The 22,817-nt window shown below is 42.4% G+C and overlaps 1 protein-coding gene across 1 annotated transcript in view; it reads left to right on the top strand.

The window, feature by feature from the left end:
- ENPP5 (ectonucleotide pyrophosphatase/phosphodiesterase family member 5) overlaps window positions 1-22,343 on the top strand; it is a 250,896-nt gene extending 228,553 nt beyond the window's left edge. The window contains exon 5 of the mRNA XM_085610543.1: window positions 21,481-22,343. Coding sequence (XP_085466669.1) covers window positions 21,481-21,863 — 383 coding nt within the window. The 3' untranslated portion in view covers window positions 21,864-22,343. The remainder of the gene's footprint in view (window positions 1-21,480) is intronic.
- Window positions 22,344-22,817: the final 474 nt, after the last annotated feature.

Below are 22,817 nucleotides of genomic sequence, written 5' to 3'. Positions count from 1 at the left end.
GTATAAGAGCGTCAGAATTTTAGTATTTTTATGAGTAAGTGAACTGGAGTGTGTTTAACTGTATAGGTGAGTAAATTGGACTGTGATTAATTATTTGCATGACTGACTAGATGTGTCAGTACCTCATTGGATGATTGGCGGTGTGTGAGTGTCTATATAGGTGTATAAATGCATATGATAGTCCTGTACAGAGTGACTGTAAGTATGAGTGACTGTACAGGTGAGTGAGTGGAGATGTATGTAGACCTAAGAGTCAATGAGTGGGTGTGTAGTTATTGGTATTGGAGTATCTATGGTTTTCAAAATGGCAGTCTGAAATTTTGAGTCGGTGTATCAAAGGTTATATTAGGGTGACAGAAGATGCACTAATTTATCACATGGATGACGTCATCAGTGATGTCATCAGTGATGTCATTTGAGATGTCATCAGTGATGTCATCAGTGATTTCACTGACCATGTCATGAGTGATGTAATATGTGACGTCATCAGCAGTGCATTGCGGGAGCGCGAGTTATAGTTAGCTGAACTAACTATAACAGGGGAATTTCTAGGGTTTTGTACATGGGAAATGTCCAGCTAACTATAACGCCCCTGAAACCTATGTTTTTTTTAGTGAATTTCTAAGGTTTTTTAAATGCCAATTCCTAACTATAACGCCCCTGAAACCTTTGTTTTTTTCAGTGAATTTCAAAGGTTTTTTAAATGCTAATTCTATCTATAACTTATCTCTAAAGATATCATGTTTAATGATTTTCATTGGATTTCTATATTTGTCAAATTCAGTGTGTCAATTACATTAATTATGTTTTTTTTTAAATTCTTTTTATCACCATTTTTAAATTTAATTTTTTTAATTAATTCTTTTAAAAATTAAACAATATTATTTGTTTTTATTGGGTTTTTCAAACATTTTTTTTATATATTTTGTAAAATATTTCTTTAACTATGTGTTCAAAACTTTATTTTATATATTTTTTTTCCATGTTTTTGGATCCGCGCACCCTATGCGCACCGTTCTCGATCCCTACGTGTTAGCATCCGCGCATGGTATGCGTTGGGTACGTGTTTAGTGCGCGATCGCAATGCGACTGGTACGCGACTCCCAGCCTATACGCGACACGTTCGATGTACGGAACGCGACGTTTACGCACTTCCGCGATGCGTCATCTGCATCTATGACGCGGTAGATGTGCGGATCCCGCGAAATATTTAACATTTAAAAAAACATATATATATGTATTTCATGTGAATATTAATTGAAGACAAACTCTAAACTAGTCTTAAAACTAATATATTTTTACATCTAATCCTATAATTTTTTTTATTCAATTTCGCGGATGCGCGCTGGGTGCGTGCTGCCTATGCGCAGGGTGCGCGGATCCCATGTGACCTGCAAAAAAAGAGATTTGATTGGTTCATTACACTTCCTGTTCTAACTATTGAAAGACCCCACCCAATTCAATCATTCTTCTTTGAGCTTCTTTGGAGGAGCATCTCTTTGCAGGGAAGAAGATTTTTTAGACTAAGTTTACACTTAGCTCTAACTTTTTTCAACTAAAAATGGCTTCAGGGAAGCAGGCATCACCTGCATATCCTCATACATCTGAGCATGAATTTTTGGAGGAGGCACCACGCAAAGAACGTTTTTCTTCAGTGGTGTGGAATTTTTTTACTTTTCCCGAGGGGCAGAATAAGACCAATGCCACCTTGGTCACATGCAAGATTTGCAAAAGAGTGCTATCGCGAGGGGATCCTAACAATAAATACTCGTGCGGCACGGCTAGTATGATGAAGCACCTAAGGACCCTTCATCCAAACAATCTTGCACGAGAAGAGTGTAAACGGATGAGAAACACTCCTGCTCCTGCGCCTTTCTGAGTTTCTTTTCTTTTTTTTTCTGGCATGATTTCTCTATTTTTACGTTGAAAAACAGTATCTGTAGAAAAGAATCGCAAATAAATGTAAATTAATAACTTTCAAATTTATACTATTCCATTACTGTACAAACACATTTTATATAAAACCTGACTAAGAAACTATAGCCCTGAACCACAAGTGTGACGATGGTTAAAACACTACATGCATAGTGCATACTACTTTGAAGCAGTTCATGCCCTAAAGCCTACCTCACTAAAAGACTACATGCTAACTGACTGAATGATTACAGTACTATAAGGAGACACACTGGGTGAGTGACAGGGTGTTTGCTAGAAGTGTATGAATACTGATTGGGGGATTGAAGGTGCGAAAGACAACTGTGTAGGTGATTACAGGACTGCATCCATAGTGAATAGGCATTTGAAGCAGTCTATGTGCTAAGGCCTGGCTCACTGCATGAGTACTTGGGTACTGACGGAATGATTAGAGTACAGCAAGGAGAGTGCCTGGGTGAATTTATAAGTGGTTGGCTTTTGACACAGTGAATGGATTAGTACTTGGTACTGAATGGGTCACTAGAGGAGTGCAAAGGGAGTGACAGGATGTTTGCTGGACTGTATGGATACTGACTAGGGAATTGAAGGTGTGAAAGACAAGTGTATAGTATGTTAGAAGACTGCATGCATACTGCATAGACATTTGAAGCAGTCTATGTGGTAATGTATGGTTCACAACATGAGTACTGGGAAACTGACTAAATCATCAGACTACTGCTAGGACAGTGCCTGGGTAAAACCTTTAAATTTTCAGTTCTGGCACAGTGAAGAGAATAGTACATGGTACTGCACTTTAGTGTCAAACCCTGACTCATTTTATCAATGCATAAGCAAAGAATAGCTTCTAAACTACTAAAACTTGACAACATGACCGGTTTTAAAACAGTTATCTGTCAGCAAATACACGATGTTACCAAATGCATCTCTCACAATCCTTACCCAAATGCACACACTCACAGTGTGATTTTAGACAAGCAACACTATCCTAGGAGTTTACCAAAACTCATTCACTAGTCTAGAAGAGGTAAGGGTACTGCACACAATCTACATATTTAAGTACAGCACATTAGTGTCAAAGCATGACTCATTTAATCAACGTATAAGCAAAGACTGGCTTCTAATGCTACTAAAACTTGACAACATGACAGGTTTTAAAAAAGTTATCTGTCAGAAAATACACGATGTTACCAAATGCTTCTCTCACAGTGGTTCCCAAATGCACACAGACTTACAGTGTAATTCTAGACATGCACCACTATCCCTAGTAGTTTACCAAAACTCATTCACTACAGTGGAAGTGATAAGGGAACTGCACACAATCTACATATTTCAGGACTGCACTTTGGTGTCAAAGCATGACTCATTTTAAAAACTGGTGTATTGTGTTTTTAAAACTGCTGATTTGCACATTGTTCTTTCTGGCACTCACCCTGATCGCGCCGTGCAGCTGATCACTAGCTGACACTGCCTGTCCCCCATAACGCTGCTTTCTGGGCGCCATTGGCACGCCGAGGGAGACTTCTGCCACGCCCTCCCATTGCTGGCCACGCCCCCTCCCATGTCATCAGTCGCCACTATAAACCATGTGTCAATATCGGAAGCGCAGCGGACGAGCGCAGCGGGCGCGCCGGTTGCGCGCCGAAGGCGCGCATAAGGCAAGCTCGTCTGCGCTCGTCCGCGCCGAGACCGGGCAAAGGGCCACCCCCTCTGATCCACCACCCCCCCATCCCGCCTCCAGCTCCGTACCAATAACCTACACCTCGGAACAACTCCTCATCATTAACCAAACAATAAGGTCTCCTCACTCCTTACCCAACTTCAACTATAACAATCCTAGGATCGGACCACTCAAGTGTCCCACTTGTAACGTTATTCCATCTACTCCTCTCCCTACACCTCCCCCACTAGTGAGAACAGCACTTATAAATGTAAGATCCCTGCCGAAACACAAATTTGAAATCGCCGATCTCATAGACTCGCAACAGATAGATATTTTATTTATCACCGAGACATGGGGAGACGAGACCTCTGGCCCGGACTTCAGAGATGCCACACCTAACAATTACTGTGTGTGTAAGTTAGACAGACCGATAAGGAAGGGTGGAGGAGTAGCGATTATTTACAAAAACCACCTCAAAATAACTACAGCAGACACAACCTACCCTGAATGCGAGGCCCTCCTATTCTCGATAGGCCTATCCAGTAAAGCAACATTCAAAGGTATGTTGATCTACCGCCCCCCAGGATCCAGAGCCAAATTCCTAGCACGCTTGGATCAAATAATCGAGACATCAATTGGATCACCACAGTTTACCATCTTAGGTGATTTCAATTTTCACCTCGAAGTTTTAGAAGACCCAGACACCATAACGCTACTGGGAGATTTAGAGACAGCCGGTCTTACACAAATTGTTAAAAAACCCACGCACAAAGCAGGACATACGTTGGATGGATTATTCACCAACAACCCTGAAATCTCCATCACCGAGATCATTCCTTTAATCTGGACAGATCATTCTGCAATATGTTTCTCTATTCCCACCAAACCCACTTCCCCTCGCTTGTCTCTTCCCCCTCCCACCAAATTCAGAGACTGGAAAAACTTAAATCTTGAACATCTCACTCAGATGATACAGGACAGTCCATTACCTAACGCGCATGATCCCATAGCAGCCTCAGATACCTACACGGAGAATCTGATCGAAGCTTGCAACAAATTAGCACCGTCCAAAACCACCCATCGGAGTAGAAAACTCCCTTCAGCCCCTTGGTTCTCCGAGTCGCTTAGACTTCAGCGCCAGCACTGCAGAAACCTTGAACGACAGTGGCGCCGTAACTTCAATACGCCTGACAAAATCATTTACAAAAGCGCTCTCTCCAACTATAAAAAACTCATAAAAACAGAGAAAACCACGTATTACACAAACCAAATTAATCAGGCTAAAAACTCCTCAGGGAAACTATTCCAAGTAGTAACATACCTGTCTAACCCACCTGCTCCTCAGTCAGAAGGATCTCAAGCCCTTTCTGATGCATTAGCCAACTTCTTCGAGGACAAGGTCAGAACCATCTTCAATACGTTCACACCCGACGTTGCGCCCATTCCCTCTGACTCTAGCGTTGATACTGGCCCCACATTCGCAGCTTTCGAACCTACTACCTGTGAATTCATCCAACCCCTGATCGCTCGAACCAAATCTGGTTCACCTCTAGATCCTTGCCCCCCTAGCATCCTCAACCTCATCCCGGATGTTGCTGTCATTCCAGCAACATGCCAATTCAGTGGTTTCCTCTTCCTTTTACATACTAAAAAGGATAAAAAAATTAATTCCATACCTTCCTCCACATGCAGGCAAAACCCTGGTCAGTACATTAGTATTCTCCAAAACTGACTACTGCAATGCATTGCTACTCAATGCAAGGTCCTCAATAAACTGCAAACAGTGCAGAATGCAGCAGCTAGGACTCTGCTTTCCATCCCTAAATTTGCATCTGTCTCACCCTACATCCGACAGCTACATTGGCTACCGGTGAGGAGCCGTATCAAATTCAAAGCTTTATGCATAGCATATAAGGCTATTCACGATCACGGACCGCTATTCCTAAGAAGAGCCTTTCGACCGCTTAAACACACAAGAGCCTTGCGCTCATCCTCTGCGCATCTACTCATGGTCCCCCGTACAAGAAGGGCCAATTGGGGTGACAAGCGCTTCTCCGTGGCTACAGCCATACTATGGAATACACTTCCTCTATACATCAAGTGTGCTCCGACCCTTCTCAACTTTAGAAAAAAACTAAAGACATGGTTGTTCCCTGCCTAATCCTCCCTTCCTCCTGAGAGTTCCGCAACCACAGCGCCGAGGCACCCTTGGGTATTTGCGCGCTCTAAAAATCGCCAAATAAATAAATAAATAATCAAAGCATTAGCAAAAACTGCCTTCCAATGCTACTAAAACTTGACAACATGACCGGTTTTAAAAAGTTATCTGTCAGCAAATACACAATGTTACCAAATACTTCTCTCACAGTGGTTCCCAAATGCACACAGACTCACAGTGTGATTATAGACAAGCAACACTATCCCTAGCAGCTTACAAAAACTCATTCACTACTGTGCAAGGGGTAAGGAGACCACACAATCTACATATTAAAGTACAGCACATTAGTGGCAAAGCATGACTTATTTTATCAATGCATAAGCAAAGACTGGCTTCTAATGCTACTAAAACTTGACAACATGACAGGTTTTAAAACAGTTATCTGTCAGCAAATACACGATGTTACCAAATGCTTCTCTCACAGTGGTTCCTAAATGCACACATACTCACTGTGTGATTCTAGACAAACAACACTATCCCTTGTACTATACCAAAACACATTTCTTCATCTAGAAAGAGTACTACATTTTAGTATAGAAACATAACTCATTTCACAAATTCATAAACAATGACTGGTTTCTAATTCTACCAAAATATAAAAACAGCACAGTTATCTGTCTGCAAACACATGAAAAACACAAATGCTCATCACAGAATGGTTTCTACATGCACACACACTGTCAATAAGATTGTAGAGAAAAAAAGTACTCCCTACACTTTAGCAGGAGAAATACAGTAGTCTGATTAAAATCAAAATAGTCTACATACATCCCCTCACAATTAAATAACTCCCCTTTCAAGTTGTTTTGTAGATTAAGAAGCATACCAGTCACACACCAGATATCAGTCACACACCAGATTTTCTTATACAGAATCTCTGCACTGTGCACCTTTCAGCAAAAACAAAGAATGGCAAAGTTTCCCATCCATTTTACACACATATACATGTAAACATCAAATCACAATCCTTCACACATAAATTCAAAAGCAAACACACATTTCTATTGGTTAAACATTTCAACCCTTTCCAAATGAAATACATTTCAACCCTTCCCCCAATCTGCCTTCTGCCTGTTACCATAGAAACAGGTCATGGAACACTGTACTGAGCACACAGGTCACAAGTTCAGCACACAATGTTGCTAAACAAGACAGCAAGTGTGCTTGACTTCAACATATCAGCTTATCATATATAATGTTCCTTACAATCAGTTTTTGTTAACCAATAAGAATCATGCGTTTAAAAAACAGAAATATACACCCTACCTTTCAGTGTAGAAAGTTGTCATACAACCAATGATTTCTTGTCTTTTTTCAAATTTTTTTTCCTTGGATCCGCGCACCCAATGTGAGAGGATCCGTGCACCAAACGCGATAGGATGCGCGCACCCTGCGCGCATTTCGTTGTTTTTTTAAAAAAAAATTTGAAAGGGGGCCCCAGGGGGTCCTTCTGGGACCCCCTAAGCACCTCTAGAGGGTCAGAGTATTTCCACTCTGCCCCCTTTATATGTTTTACACACTTATTCCCCTTGCTTCTTCAGCCTCGCTTCTACCGAGGCAGAAAATGGCCGCCAACAGTTCCTGGTTTCGAATGTAGACAGACACTCGACAGCCAATTAGCATTCAGCGCGCGATCGGGAGGGTGCATGCTCGATTCGGGGAGGTTGCGCTTACGGTGCGAGTAGGGTCCGCGGATCCTCCCCGGCCATAGATATCACTAACTTTTTTACCCTAATTAGCTCAGGAACTAATGAACAGATTCACACCATATAGGCACGAGTCTGAACTGAGGACTACCTCTTTGACAAATTTGGTGTCATTCCGTTCAGCGGTTCGGGCTGTAGCTGCGACAACTGATCCTATGGGAAATTGCATGGGGAAAACGCGTTTTGGGACCCCCCTTTTTTCTCGGCCCCTGCTTTACGAATCACCACAAAACTTCGGGGTAGGAGCGGAGCGGAGCTGGGCAAAAGTTTGGAAAATTTCGCAAGGATTCATCAACTGGCGCCAGACTTATTGGGAATAGAATGTTGCGGATTTCCTACGGAAAATAGGTCCTAACTATAACTATCTACTGGCGACCGCCAGTAGATAATATATGTGTGTGTGTATATGTATATATATATATATATATTATCTACTGGCAGTCGCCAGTAGATAGTTATAGTTAGGACCGTGTTTCCATAGGAAATCCGCAACATTCTATTTGGAATAACTTTGGCGCCGGTTGACGAATCCTCGCGAAATTTTCAATATAGGTGGGGCACTCCGCTCTGCTCCTACCCTGAAAGTCTCGGGGGGGATTCGTCAAGCGGGGGCTGAGAAAAAAGGGGGGTCCCAAAACGCGTTTTCCCCATGCAATTTTCCATAGGGACCTTTAGTCCAAGGTACAGCCCGAACGGCTGAGCAGAATTACATGAAATCTGGCAGAGAGGTAGTCCTCAGCTCAGGGATGTGCCGTTTGCATATATGGAGTCAATCTGTTCAGTAGTTCCTGAGAAAATTACAGTTAAAAGCACATACATATCTATAGCCGCGCACCATGCGAGCACCCTAACGTGCGCGAGCGTAATTCTGATTGGTGGTTACATGTTAGTCAACGTTCGAATCGGTCGAAATCAGGAAGTGTCGGCCGCCATTTTGTTTGTTTTCAGTGCGAGAGTGAAAAAGGAAGGTGGCGAACGTGAAAAGGGGGCAGGGTAGAGAGTTCCTGACCCCCTAGCCTTTGTCAGGGGGTCCCTGAAGGACCCCGAAGGCAGAATTTTTTTTTAAATTTTTTTTAAAAAAAAATCGCAGGGGTGCGCGCACAGTGCGCGCACGTTGAAAAACCAAAAAACAAATACGTCGTTTATTGTAAAATAAATATATAAAATAATAATACATACATAACTTAGCATTTAAAAACCGTACAAATTCACTGAAAAAACCATAGGTTTCACACACGTTATAGTTAGGAATTAGCATTTAAAAAACCTTGCAAATTCACTTAAAAAACCATAGGTTTCACACATGTTATAGTTAGGTGGATATTTCACTCGTAAAAAACCAATGAAATTCCCCCGTTATAGTTAGTTCAGATAACTATAACTCGCGCGGCCGCCACTCTATCACAAGGATGATGTCATCAGTGATGTCATGAGTGATGCCACTGACCATGTCATGAGTGATGTAATATGTGACGTCATCAGCAGTGGATTGCGGGCGCGCGAGTTATATTTATCTGAACTAACTATAACGGGGGAATTTCATTGGTTTTTTACGAGTGAAATATCCACCTAACTATAACATGTGTGAAACCTATGGTTTTTTAAGTGAATTTATATATATATATATATATATATATATATATATATATATATATATATATATATATATATATATATATATATATATATATATATATATATATATAATGTGTGTATCCTTATGTTAGCAGGTACTGGTGAATGTTGTTGCTTACTCTGATACGCTCCATCATTTTCCATATTTCACAGGGTACTAAGTAATATATTAGCACTACCCACCGTCCACTATAGTGCTTACCAGCTAATACGCATGTGTATATATAAGGTTAAGTTTCCATTATCCATATGGGGCACTGCTTGCTATTCTGATTCAGGCATGTGAATCTATGAAAGATACCCCAATACTGGATAAGAAATAAGTTACTTACCTGTAACTGCAGTTATCCAGTATTGGTATCTTTCATAGATTCACATGCCTTGCACCCACACTCCTCCCCGGAGAGGCTTCCTTGATACTACGATACTTACCACACTTGTGCTGGAAAATCTGAGGAACTCAGCCTCTCTTGGGAAGGTTCTAGAGGGTGCTTGTGTCTGATTGATTAGGTGTTTCAGTTTGGTCCTTTTTTACAAAAAGAGACTAATAGGCTATATAATGCATGTTTGCATCTATGGGTGTATGGTTTTTCATTATTTACTGCTATGTTATTTGTACCGTGGGACTCCCAATACGACGACGGGGGATTCAGGCATGTGGATCTATAAAAGATACCAGTACTGGATAACTGCAGTTAGAGGTAAGTAACTTATTTCTACTGTCGCCCCAGACCCTGCTCTACCACCCAAAAAGACTTCCAAACACTCGCCCTTCCCTATCTTAGAGGTTGCCGGACCGCCACTGCCATCTGGCCGTGGGCCCGGCACTGAAAACATCCACCAAGGCTGTCCTCGGTATGGAACCCTCGGGTCTGAGCGCGTTACTCCGTTTTCACCCAGCATTCGGGACCAACATAGTAACTGAATCCATCTACCGCGGTGCCGGACAAAAAACTTTCCTCAGCTTCCAAACTTTTGGTTCCTAAATCAACTGGCAAAACGGAGGAAGCAATCTTCGGTTTCTCTGTCTCCAGTCAAGCTTATTCTTGATAAAATCGACTTTAGACAGAGGAAAATCCACATTCAAGAAAACACAGGGTGAATTATGGCCTCTCCATCACCGAAGAGTCAGTAACCTTTTGAGAAGGAATTTGACGTTCCTGTGCCTCTCAAAAAGAGGACAAAGGATAGGGCTACGAGCCCTACTATTCATCCTCCACCAGCACCACCACCCTCTCCTCCTTCATAACCCTTCCACCATCCCCTCCTTGTCCTTCATCTCTACATCATGACGCTCTTGATGCTATGCCTCCAGGTTCACCAAGGTCACATATGGGGGGTTTGGGAGAACCATTAGGGGATCCTGAACCTTGGGATGCTTAAAATACAGATTCCATGACTTCCATTGACCCAGATCTCTTTCCAGCTCACCTTTCCCCTCCTGAAGATGCTAGTGCTTATCAGTAGGTAAATGCTAGGCAGCTACGTACCACGGAGTCCAGTTGCATAAGGAGTCTTTTAAAGACTTCCTTTTTGATACACTTGCATCCACTCACAGAAACGCACAGTTTTTGCCCATGCTTCCCTGCATGTTGCGTCACACTGATGACATTTTTAAAAAGCCAGTACGTGCCTGTGTAATGACCCCACAGGTTGATAAATATAAAGCGGCTCCCTCAAACTCTCTATTTATATGCAGTCAGGTACCCCCAGACTCTATTGTTGCAATTACAGCTCATAAGGGAGCCAATAGTCAGGCAACTGGGGATTCACCACCTCCTGAAAAAGAGAGTAAACGTATTAATGCAGCAGGAAAAGAAATGGCAGCACAAGCAGCTAATCATTGGCACATTGCCAATTTCCAGGCCCTTCTCGCATGTTATGAAGTGGCCCATTGGACAAGATAAAAGAAGAACTGCTACAGCATCTTTCCGAGGAATATAACAAAATGAGGGCAGCAAAGTGTGTCAGAAAGTCAGGCCATCACTAACGCTATTAGAGGTGCCTTAGATGCAGCGGATACAGCTTCTATGGGAATTAATACCAGCATACTTCTCAGGAGACATGCTTGGCTCAGATGTTCTGGCTTTAAACAAGAGGTCCAGTAGGCAGTCCGCTACTTGCCTTTTGACAGGGAACATCTGTATGGCCCTCAGGTAGACACCACTTTAGGTAAGATAAAAAAGACACTGATAATGCTAAAGCTATGGCAGCTTTACGAACTCATACACTTAGAGAATCCTTTTGTAGTCCTAGCTACAAAGATGGATATAAATCCACCACCACAGAAGCCGGGCAAATCCACCTATAGTATAGGTTTTTACAGAGGCTCTTCCGAGGTAATAACCGAGAAAGGGGTAGTGGTGCCTCTACATGTGGAGCAGCCGCCACTGCCAAATTGTGACTACCCAATCCTTCCCCCCGAAAACACACCTGTCAGGGGAAGACTACAATCATTTCACACACTCTGGCAGTCCATCACAACAGACCAGTGGATATTAGCCATTATCCAACGTGGCTACTGACTGGAGCTTATTACCATACCACCCAACATCCCACCTTGCACTCACAGGTTATCACACGATCACCTAACAATTCTAAAACAGGAGGCCAAAGGCCTTCTTCTCAAAGGGGCTATATAACCAGCCCCATTCAACAACAAGGCACAGGAGAATATTCCCTATACTTCCTGATTCCAAAAAAGGATGGGTCACTCAGACTAGTCTTAGACTTCAGATCTTTCAACTACTACATCCTGTCAGAACACTTTCATATGGTCACTCTACAGGATGTCATTCCACTTATACAACAAGGCGAATTTATGGCAACTCTGGACCTAAAGGATTATTACTTCCATATACCAATTCATTCTGCTCACCGCAAATACCTCTGGTTTGTCGTAGCAGGAAAACACTACCAATTCAAAATTCTTCCATTTGGAGTCACTACCACACCATGGGTGTTCACAAAGTGCTTGACGGTTGTCGCAGCACATCTACAACAACAAAATGTTCATGTATTTCCATACTTGGATGATTAACTCATTAAAGCCAGCGCCCATCACCAATGTCAACATCATATACAGTTCACAATAGATCTGCTCTACAAGTTAGGGTTCATCATCAATGTCCCCAAATCTCACCTTTTAACCTCTTCAACTTCAACAATACTTAGGAGCAATGCCCAACACACAGCTAAGACTAGCTTACCCCAGTCCCGCTCAGATACAAACTTTTCTACACTTTTGCCTCTATTCCAGTCAAACAAACACTCACAGTTCAGACGTCTACTGGGAATTATGCCCCACTACAGCAATGTCTATCTCGCCAGTGATGTCAGTCACAGGGTCACCTCCAGGATCTAATGTTGATTGACCACCCCACTCGCCATTCTCTGCAATGATGAAACTCCAACACTGTGTTGAAAGAGCGGCGTTTCTTGGACCTTGTGCCCCACATCATTCTAACCACAGACAACTCAGAGATGGGTTGGGATGCATATCTACAAGACTTAACAATACAAGGTCAGTGGGATGCCAAACATCAATCTCTACACATCACCTACTTCACGCATTTTTCCTAAATCTGAAAGTGTTCCTTGCTCATCCACGCCACAAGGTTGTCCTAGTCTGGACGGACAATGTGGCAGCCATGTATTAGCTACAAAAACAGGGGAGGGGGACACGATTTTCTCAGGTGTCACGCCTCCCTCAGACCATATGGAACTGGGCTCTTCACCATCACATACATTTGTTGGCGGAGTATCTGCCGTTGACGGGAAACAATCTTGCAGACCTCCTTCAGCAGGATGCACCAACAAACCCACGAATGGGAACTCAACCTCCTTCCCTACTTTAAAAAGTGGGGAAACCCCCAGATACATGTGTTCGCCACTGCCAATAACGCAAAATGCCAAAACTTTGCCTCCAGGTTCCCACACCCACTATCCAAGGGCAACGCACTATGGATGAGTTGGTCAGGGAAATTTGCTTAGGCTTTTCCACCTCTCCTTCTCATTCCATTTCTGGTTCGGAAACTCAGGTAAACAACTCTCACCATGTTCCTTGTAGCTCCCACCTGGGCACGTCAGCCATGGTTCACAACACTACTGGATCTCTCAGTAGTCCCACATGAGAAGCTCCCTAACAGGCTGGACCTTCTCACCAAGGATCAAGGACAAATCAGACACCCAGACCCCAAGATGCTCAAACTAGCAAATTGCCTTCTGAGGTCTTAGAATTTGGTTATTTAAACTTACCGTCAGAATGTTTGGATATTCTTAAGCCTGTACGCAACCCCACAACTAAAGCCTATTATGCTGAAAAAATGGAAACATTTTGTTTCGTATTGCCAACCAAAACATATTAATCCCATCAAAACCACAGTGCAAGACCTTATTTGTTGCTTGCTTCATTTGCAAAACTCCAATTTAGCATATGCTTCCATTAGGTTGCATCTTGCTGTAATTGCAGCCTTTCTCCATAGACAGCATGTATCCCTCCTCAAAATCCCAGCCACTAAAGCATTTATGGAAAGACTAAAACTAGTCTTTCCGCCTCCTGTACCTCCAGCACGCTCTTGGAATCTAAACATTGTACTTACTAGGCACATGGTTCTCCTTTTGAGCCTCTACACTCATTACCCCTTCAACTAATATCATGGGGAGTGACATTTCTAGTTGCCATTACCTCACTCAGGCGTGTTGGTGAATTCCAGGCACTAACCTTAGAAGAACCTTTCTTCGAAATACATAAGGACAAACTAGTTCTTCAGTCTAAACTCAAAGTAGTCTCTCAATTTTATCTCAATCAATCCATTGAACTACCTTTTTCCCCTCAGGCCCCAACCGTTATTCTGTAGCAGAAAGAGCTTTTCATACTCTAGATGTAAAAAGAGGTCTCATGTTCTACATTGAAAGAAAACTTTCAGAAAAACAAAGCAACTCTTGGAGCCTTTCCTCCATGTCATAAAGGCAACCCTATATCCAAGTCAGGCATAGCCACATGGATTGTTAAATGCATTCGGACTTGCTACATTAAAGCCAAAAGACTTTTACCTGTTATTCCTAGAATACACTCCACTCGTAAGAAGGGAGTGACTATGACTTTTTTAGGAAACATCCCCATAGATGACATTTGTGAGGCAGCTACATGGTCTATCTCACATACATTTACAAAACACTACTGGGTGGATGCTTTAGCACTCCAACCAGTGGCGGTGTGTCCATTGGGGGCGTTGGGGCGTTGCCCCCACTAGCCACATAGACGACCATCACGCTAACATTCAATTTAGGATTCAAAATAAATAATCTAAGCGCACTCGCAGTCTGCGGCAACGCTCTAGCTCAGAGAGCTCTACTGGGACAAGCCCGACTGAATCGGACATCGCGGAAGGGTGTGGGGGCGGGGCTGCAGCAGTGAGTGACAGCGCAGCAGAAATAGCGCAGCAGCAGTGTGCGCATGTCAATTTTGGGGCTAGTCATTTTTATAACTGGCCCGCGCATGCGCACACACAGTAGTACCTTCCCTCCTCCTCCTCTATAGCGACTCAGACTGGCGAGGGACCCGGGCCCCCAGGTCTCATTATGGGCCGGCAGTAACCCTGCTCTTAGCCAATCCTGGCGCAGTGGCGCTGCTAATGCAGTGCCAGGATTGGCTGAGACACCGAGCAGCCTGCAGGATAGTGCCGCGCGTGGGTGGTGGGCGGCACTGCCTAGTGCCGCACTTGTATGGCCAATCACACTGTGGCGTATGTGAAGCCATGCAGTGGTGATTGGCCATTTCCTCTACGCTGTCGGCGCGCCAGTGCCACACGACGAGTCAGAGTCACGAGAGTCGTCATCGTCGTACCTCACACTCACAGACTGTAGACCTCGTGCCACCCACCGGTGTGTCTTGTCTACAGTCAGTCGAGAGAATCAGTCTACACACTTCCTCATTAGATAGCGTACGTTTTTAACACAAACAGTCAGTGACTGTGTACAGTGCGTGTGCGTGGCATGAATGATGTGAGTGTGTCAGGGGCTCAATTATCCGCGTATAAGCCTGCCTCAGTTAGGCCTCGGGATACGGGATGCTGATTGATGCAGAATCCCTACAGTTACTTGACTCGCTGAATTGAACCTGGTAATATTTTAAAAGCACGCACGCTCCTAATGCCTTCCCACCCATCTTTTTTATGTGACCCAGGCCGGCGCTGCGTCGCAGCCTCTGGCCGGCCCTCGTAATTTGCAGCTTGTGTTTTAGATTCAAATGTAAGATTTGGAATATTACAGCTTGTTTTCCTTTTCAAAGCCTTTTGCTTTCCGTTTCAGGTGTGCATTGAATGACTTGTGATTCTCGAACCCACACGCTGTTCCGCAGTCCGGAACACACAGTCCTCTGAAACATGTGACCATGATTTGCGAGTCTTAGTTGCATTTCTGTGAGGCGGGCGAGTTTTGATTCTGATCCATAGATTTGTTTCTGCAGAGCTGCTCTTAATGCTTCTCACGCAACTTGGTTTAGCGTGTTCGGGCGTGCCAGTCCCAACAGCTGACTCAGAAGTCTCAGTGAAAGGCATACTCTTACCCCTCATAAACATTTTAGGAAGAAAAAAAAGTTTTAAGCGTCTACTGGAGTACAGTAAAGGGAGAGGGCAAAGGGTGGGCAGGGTGAATGCCTTTATATACCCAATATTAAATATGTAATTCAAGGACCATTGAGCTATATAGCCCGAATTAGATTTATCTGAGGTTTGACTGTTTAGTATGTGTGCCTCCTATGAGATGTCTCTTTCTGTTCTAAGTCAATTGTATCTGTTTAGCCTGTGTTCTATTTATTGTCCAAACTAAAATGGAAAGGTAATGGGCAGCATGCTTGCAAATGTGTCAGTGTTTGCAAATTTCTCAGGTCGTCTTCCAGTTCCTTGTTTTTTTCTCTACTTTTCTATTGCTTATGAGTAGCAGCTCTATACAGAGCACACTTGTTCGTGTCCCTGTAGGAGCATTTCAGTTCAAACTACCAAAGAGGTGATGATTTAATGCTTGCCACTTCTAATCGCTCTGGGCCTCCTACCAGTCCATTATTTTTCCACTCACAGTGCCTCGCCAGAGTGGGATCAGTCAGATGCAAATGAGACTTGTTTCTTCTGCCCAAAACCATAGTTCTTAATATAGTAGAGTTGTTGTACAGTCTTAGGCCTGAGCATGGAAGATAGCTTTGCTGTTTCTAGTAGAGTTGTTGGACAGCCTTAGGCCTGACTGAGCATGCAAGATAGCTTTGCTGTTTCAAAATTCGTGATAAGGCAGTGCATAATGTTTCAAGAAGAGATCTAACGATATAACTGCAGATTAATGACTCGACTTGTAGAAAGGAGTACACTGGGATCCATACATATTGTCATTTTCCCCTTGCTTGCTCTAAATGTACTAATTTGAAATGGTATCTGGTTGACTTGTTGAATATACAGAATATAACCCTGCCTGCCCCCTCGGTGCGTTGTTGCGGTATTAGGATGATTCACTCCGACGTTCTAAAAAGGTGCATATGTTGAATGGTGCTAGTTTCGACCTGTTTAGTTGTTTGTTAAATAAAAAACATCTGTGAGGTACTCAGAAATGCATTATATCTCAAAGTCTGTATGAAGCTCTGTCGTTATACTGAATAAGCAGCTATCTATGTTATATGACATCTCTTTAATAATGTAATAACTGCACTTTCACAATTACTTTATTAACCTTCCTGCTTTCTCAAATTTGCTTGAAAATGCACCATTTTTCCACTCTTTTTTCAAAATTTTCTCGGGGGTAGAACCCCGCCGAACCCCCCTTAGGTTGTTCGGGCTCGCTCGCTATGGTGAAGTATGACAATCATTTTACGCTGCACCACTTTCAAATGTCACTGTCCGCCACTGAATCCAGCAAGCTATTGTAGGTCTGGCAGTGCTAAGGACCCTGTTTCAAACTACTGGAACTTCCCCACTGTAGCCACTGCTTCTAAGGAGGGACTGCTTTTCAGTCTATGCAGAGCATGTGTATCTACAGCCGCACATGCCATTGAAAAGATTATGTTACCTACCCTATAAGCATCTGTTCTTGGCATGTAGTGCTGTAGATTCACATGAGCAAAAAGGAACAAATGATGGACGGAATGCTGAACAATGCAAACATTCACCCCCAGTCACAAAGATCTGGGTTTAATCCATTGTTCGTTTCCTCACCACGCCACCCCTGAGTGGACCCAGCTATATGCAAATCACTGTTGACCCTACTCATCATGGGAACAGTCTGGCCCGAACTGCCAAGCCAAGTCCTTCCTGGACCACAAACAACATCACCTGTGTGGAAACATAATGAGGAGTGGGAACACTCTTTAGGAAAGCAACTCATATCTAAACACTAAGAAAGAATGGGACGGGACATACATTCATCCTCCACATCAATCTTGGGCAGGGACATGCATTGCGATGTGTGGTATGATTGGCACCACACCACCCTTGGACTCTATCGCATGTACCACAGTGCGCACTCTAAATGTTGGAGAGGCTGCAGAGCATTGGATGAGGGAATCCATGTTTGTTGGGCACTTCTGATGGTCCCCCTCTTTTGGGAAGGTGTATCAAAACTGCTGAAGGATATATTAGAATACTTGATTGCTTTGTTGCCAAAGGTGGTGCTCTTCTGCATAAAACCCACAGAACTGAAGGCCTTGGCGAAATATGAGTGGCATATGATGCTCCACAGCTTATGGGTTACCAAGCTAAGTATTGCTTGTAATTTGAAAAAGGCAGACTGGCCCTCACTCACCCAATGGTACCATAGACTATGGTGCATTCTTGCTGTGGAATGGTTGAGGTGCAACATGAAAGGCACTCTTTTACAATATGACTCTAAATAGAAACCTGTATATGCCAAGTTGATCAGAGGCCCACCAAACTCAGCACTTCCTCTGCGATGGAGAACCTTGGGCCTATTTGACTGATATGATTGTTTAAACTTTCTTTTCCCCTTCTTGTAGTAAGAGTAGCGATGTTGAGTAGGTATGTGGTCCGTGCCTTTTGCGGTATTATTTGTGGTGGACACACTAACTTATTTGGGTAAGGTCGTTAACTCTTCAGAAGTTTGGTTTTGCAGAAGCGGTAGGCTGGGATAGTTGACAATTAAAGACAGGCCGCCCTTTCTACAATCTGAAATGTATCTGGTACCACTCGATTTATGAGTTCTCTGTTAATTTACAAATGTCTAATTGTCTAAGCCGTATTATACTGATGGTGAATGACTTTGCTGGTGGCTCAGCTCTTAAACTCAATAAAAAGATATAAGGAAAAAAAGGGGATCCTGTCATCATGCATTCTTGTGTTGCAGACTTAATTCTGAAACTGGCTATCCTCATGAAGCACACACAATTTATATCAATCAATATATTCTAGACAGAACATATAAAAAACACGAAAGAATTCTGGTCTTATCTTGTCGTTGTGTTTTATTTTCTTCGTTAAGTCTTCTTTTAGCCAACACTTGTTTTGTCGTTTCTGGAACATATCTCTTCAACTTCATCAGGGCTAAAAACAATGCAAATACCACCATTGCTATAAGATTTTTTGATACAGTATATACATAGGGGCACAGTACATATAATTCTCATTTCGCATTACTACAACACCATCACACTTGACATGTGTTTAAATTATATTTCATTGTTGGAGACCCATATATCTTAAATTATCTAACAAATTGTAAGATCACAAACTTTCCTACAGTTGGATTGGTGATATGCCAACTGGTAGGAGAAGTAAGGTATACTTTATTTTAAAAAAACTATCTAATGGTGATGATCTTATGAGTCATGCGGCATTGACAAATGTGAGCGAGACCTCTATTTTTCCTTATATCCCAATTAATATTGTAGCAGGGCTTCTGTCAATGGTAATAATAAGAAACCCTAGGGGCAACCCGTGATGTGTAACCACACATTAAGGGATAATTGTACCTATTCTGTCTGACTTTCTTCAGCAATCCAACTTGTAGTTGAAAAAGAATGTATAAGATAATGGGTTTCGGGGTTAGGTTAAAACATTGACCAAAACGTAAATACATAGATATTTCAGTTATCACCAAAAAGCCTACCTCCTGCGTGGGGTGAATAAACCTGCGTCAGAGGTAATAAGTTCCTCGTGCCTCATTCTGCACTGCTATCTTGAATTGATGTTGTTAATCAACAAATGTTAATAATGTAGGAGATGAAGTTCACCCTGTGCAAATTCAGAACAGGGGATGCTTAGATTTGTGGCACACAGTACACATTTATGGATACATGAGTCTAATCTCATCTGATATAAATTTCCACTTACCTATCATAAGAAGTCAAAGGCTCTGTAGTAACTTAATCATACTGCCTAATTCCATGTGCAGTGGTGGCACCTCTCTGCCTACCACAGATACGTTTGAAAAACAACAAGGGTAAAATGTGGTTAGTGATCTTGGGGTGTAGTCCCTGTAAAGTAAAAATGATAAATGCCTTGTCATCCGTAAATCGAGTATACTCTATATGACAGGGCAATTAAAACCCAGACCCTGTATCCCAGGATTGTACTAAGGGGGGTAGGGTGTTTCTTCCCACCATTTGAAGGCACTGCGGATTAAAACCTTGTTCATACATACTTATATGAGATAATTATATGAGCGCCGGAAACCTCACAAACACCGGACTGTTCAGCATATTAATTCTGAAACTGCCCAGACTGCTTGGCACCATGGGATGTAAGATATAGGCTTGGCTGAAACTAGCCAAATTGTTGGGCTGCTCACTGAAAATACTGCTGCCTGATGATCCATGTGCTTCAATGACAACTAAGCCTAAAGTCTGTTCCTGACTGAAAAGACTGGACCTTATCAAAACTAAAGTCCTCTTTAACAGTGGCACATTTCTTTTGGTGACCCAGCTTGATGAGTAAAATGACACAACTAGACTTGATATATTCTTGTACTTCAGGGTAAGACATATTAAACAAGCCCACTACTCAACTTGTTCAGCTGAACCACCTTCACTGACTGCCCATACTCACTTCATAATTAGGCCTGATACTGCTTTAACTATTTCATATATGTATTCTGCTTTATTGGCAGAAATGTAAACCTTATGGCAGTGACCAAGTGGGGGTGAGAAAAAAGCTTGGGCATTAAACTAACAATTTTGCTGCTTCCAAATGGGAGAAATTTCCTTAAACAGTACACACCTCTTACTAGGCTATAACATTCTTCACCCACTGTACTACACACCAGCAATGCTTCATGGATTTGGTTTAGATATGTCACGTAGCTGTAAACACAACCAGTATTCAACAGCAGACTTCTTACACTTTCCATGGACTGCCCTGGTATCTCCTCATATTGGCATGAGATATTCAGTATCCTACGCAAAATTACTTAGCACCGAGTGGATAGAGGGTTTGAGTGAAAAATGGCCACATGGTGTGCATGAATGGATAGATCCTCATGGGAAGCTACATGACGTAGCCCAAGAGGAGTGTAGTGTCATCTTACAGGTATACATACAAAACATTAAGCTGTAGAGGATTAGCCTGTGTAATAATGGACATGCCTGAGGGTCAGTGACTCTGCAATTATTGCAAAGTATTTACTGGTGTAAGCTATGACTATAAATATATGTGCTGACATTCTACACTGTACTCAATCCCTGCTGTCTAATTGTGTCTTTTTTGAGACCCGATACCTCACCTGTTGGGTACAATAAAGGAAAATGTTTTTTGTTTACCAATTATGGTATGCAACACACAAAGCACACCATAACCTGCACCACCTAATATGCTCAGTACACCACTTTGCCAACAGCACAGAAAAAATGTCTCTCAACCAAGATCAAGTTGGTAAAAAAAAGCAAGGATTATGCCTCTTAATCCACTATTCCCAGACCTAGTTTTCTGGGCAGTAGTCCCGAGCCCAAGCCTTGTGTAAATAGTCCCAGCGTAAAATGTGATCCCAAGTTAAAAATTAACAGTCAAATCTCTTCAGTCTTCTCAACTTGTTCTTTACTTTTATGCAAGGTCAGACCTATTCTTATTTTGTTGTCTGTGGATCCAAAGAAAACTATAATGAAAGTCACCATCAGTTCACATCTTGATATTGTAATTCTGTTAATATTGGCATCTCCAAACTGCAATCAATGGGACTTCAAATAATCAAGAACCTAGTTGTTAGAGCAACTGTTCAATGATCCAATCACATTTCAGCCAAAGTCATTTTGTCCAAGTTTGATGATTGGCTAGACATTGCAGTGTGTACCATTTCTGTGTTTTAACTCCAAATGTTTTGCTCTTTTTAATTTACAGCTGGCAACCATGGCTATGACAACACTCAACCAGATATGCGCTCCATCTTTTTGGCTCATGGTCCAGCTTTCAAGATCAATATGACGAAGCCCAGCATGAATTCCACAGATATCTATCCTCTTTTGTGTCATCTCCTGGACATTCAAGCTCTGCCCAATAATGGATCCCTGAATAATGTGAAGGATATGCTTGCAAGTGCCGACCCTGTACACCCGACCAAATATGAAAAGCCAGAATCATATGCATATTTTATAGGAGTCTTTCTTGGCAGTGTGATTGTGGTTGTTTTCTTAGTGATGCTTTTTACACATTTAATGCGCAGCCAGATACCTACTGTGCGAAGGCATGACATTGAAATTGCACAACCTTTGTTACAGAGTTAGCATATTCTCATTTTCATTAGAAAATGAGTAGACTTATGAGTCTTCAAAAGCCTTTAACTCTTCAATTAATTTGTGCTATCAAAAACGACATGTGAAAATGTAAAGTCGGAAAGCCATAATCCTATTTCACGTTGATGTGAGATATCAGTAGGGAACACTGAAATTTATCTGAAACCATTTACTTGCTTGTTTGGGTGATTGGTGATACTTGATTCTAATTTTATTTTAGAGGGATTTAAAGTATTCAGATAATTACTTAAGCGTATTTTGCAGAACAAAAGCTTAGTATACAGGTTTAGATGCACTTTAGAAAATAAAACTACTGGTGTGTTTTTATCCCTTTTCATAGGTTTGTTTTTAGGGAAAGAGCGGTGTTGGTTTCTTGCAAAATCATGTGCAGTGCTGTTGTGTGAAGTAAACTATAGGAAATGCTGCAGCTTTTACCGTATTCCTTTAATGTAATAAAATACATAAACAGTGTGTGCCTGACAGCTCCATTTCGTTGGTTGTTGCTGGTGACCTTCACTGGGGGGTGGAATGGGGTGTTCCATCTCCACGATTAATAGTAAATAGAAAACCTTTATCCTACTACATAGGCTTGGAATTCACTCTATAGGACAGGCTTCCTTTAACACCCTGACTGTTTTTATGCCATCTGTGAGAAACTGCAAGAAGTGAGGTAATTTTAGCTCTGAACATTTGGGACAGGTATCTGACCAGCATTCAGTCAATCAGTCAGAAGGTCTTATATAGTGCAGCTTGTCACCCCGTAGGGTCTCCAGGCACTGGTGGGCTGTGCGAGCCTCTACCGATGAGCCACGTCTTGAGCTGCTTCCTGAAGTCCTTCAGAGAATGGGTGGTGCAAAAGTGGAGGTAATTCCAGGTCCTGGTGGCGAGGTAGGAGAAGGAGCGTTCTCCACATTAGCTTGGTGAATGCAGAGTATGAGGGCCAAA

This window comes from Triturus cristatus, chromosome 6, assembly GCF_964204655.1.
Source record: "Triturus cristatus chromosome 6, aTriCri1.1, whole genome shotgun sequence".
In the NCBI taxonomy this organism is placed as follows: domain Eukaryota; kingdom Metazoa; phylum Chordata; class Amphibia; order Caudata; family Salamandridae; genus Triturus; species Triturus cristatus.
Note: the sequence above shows the minus strand (reverse complement) of the source record. Positions and strands in the feature narration are given on the sequence as shown.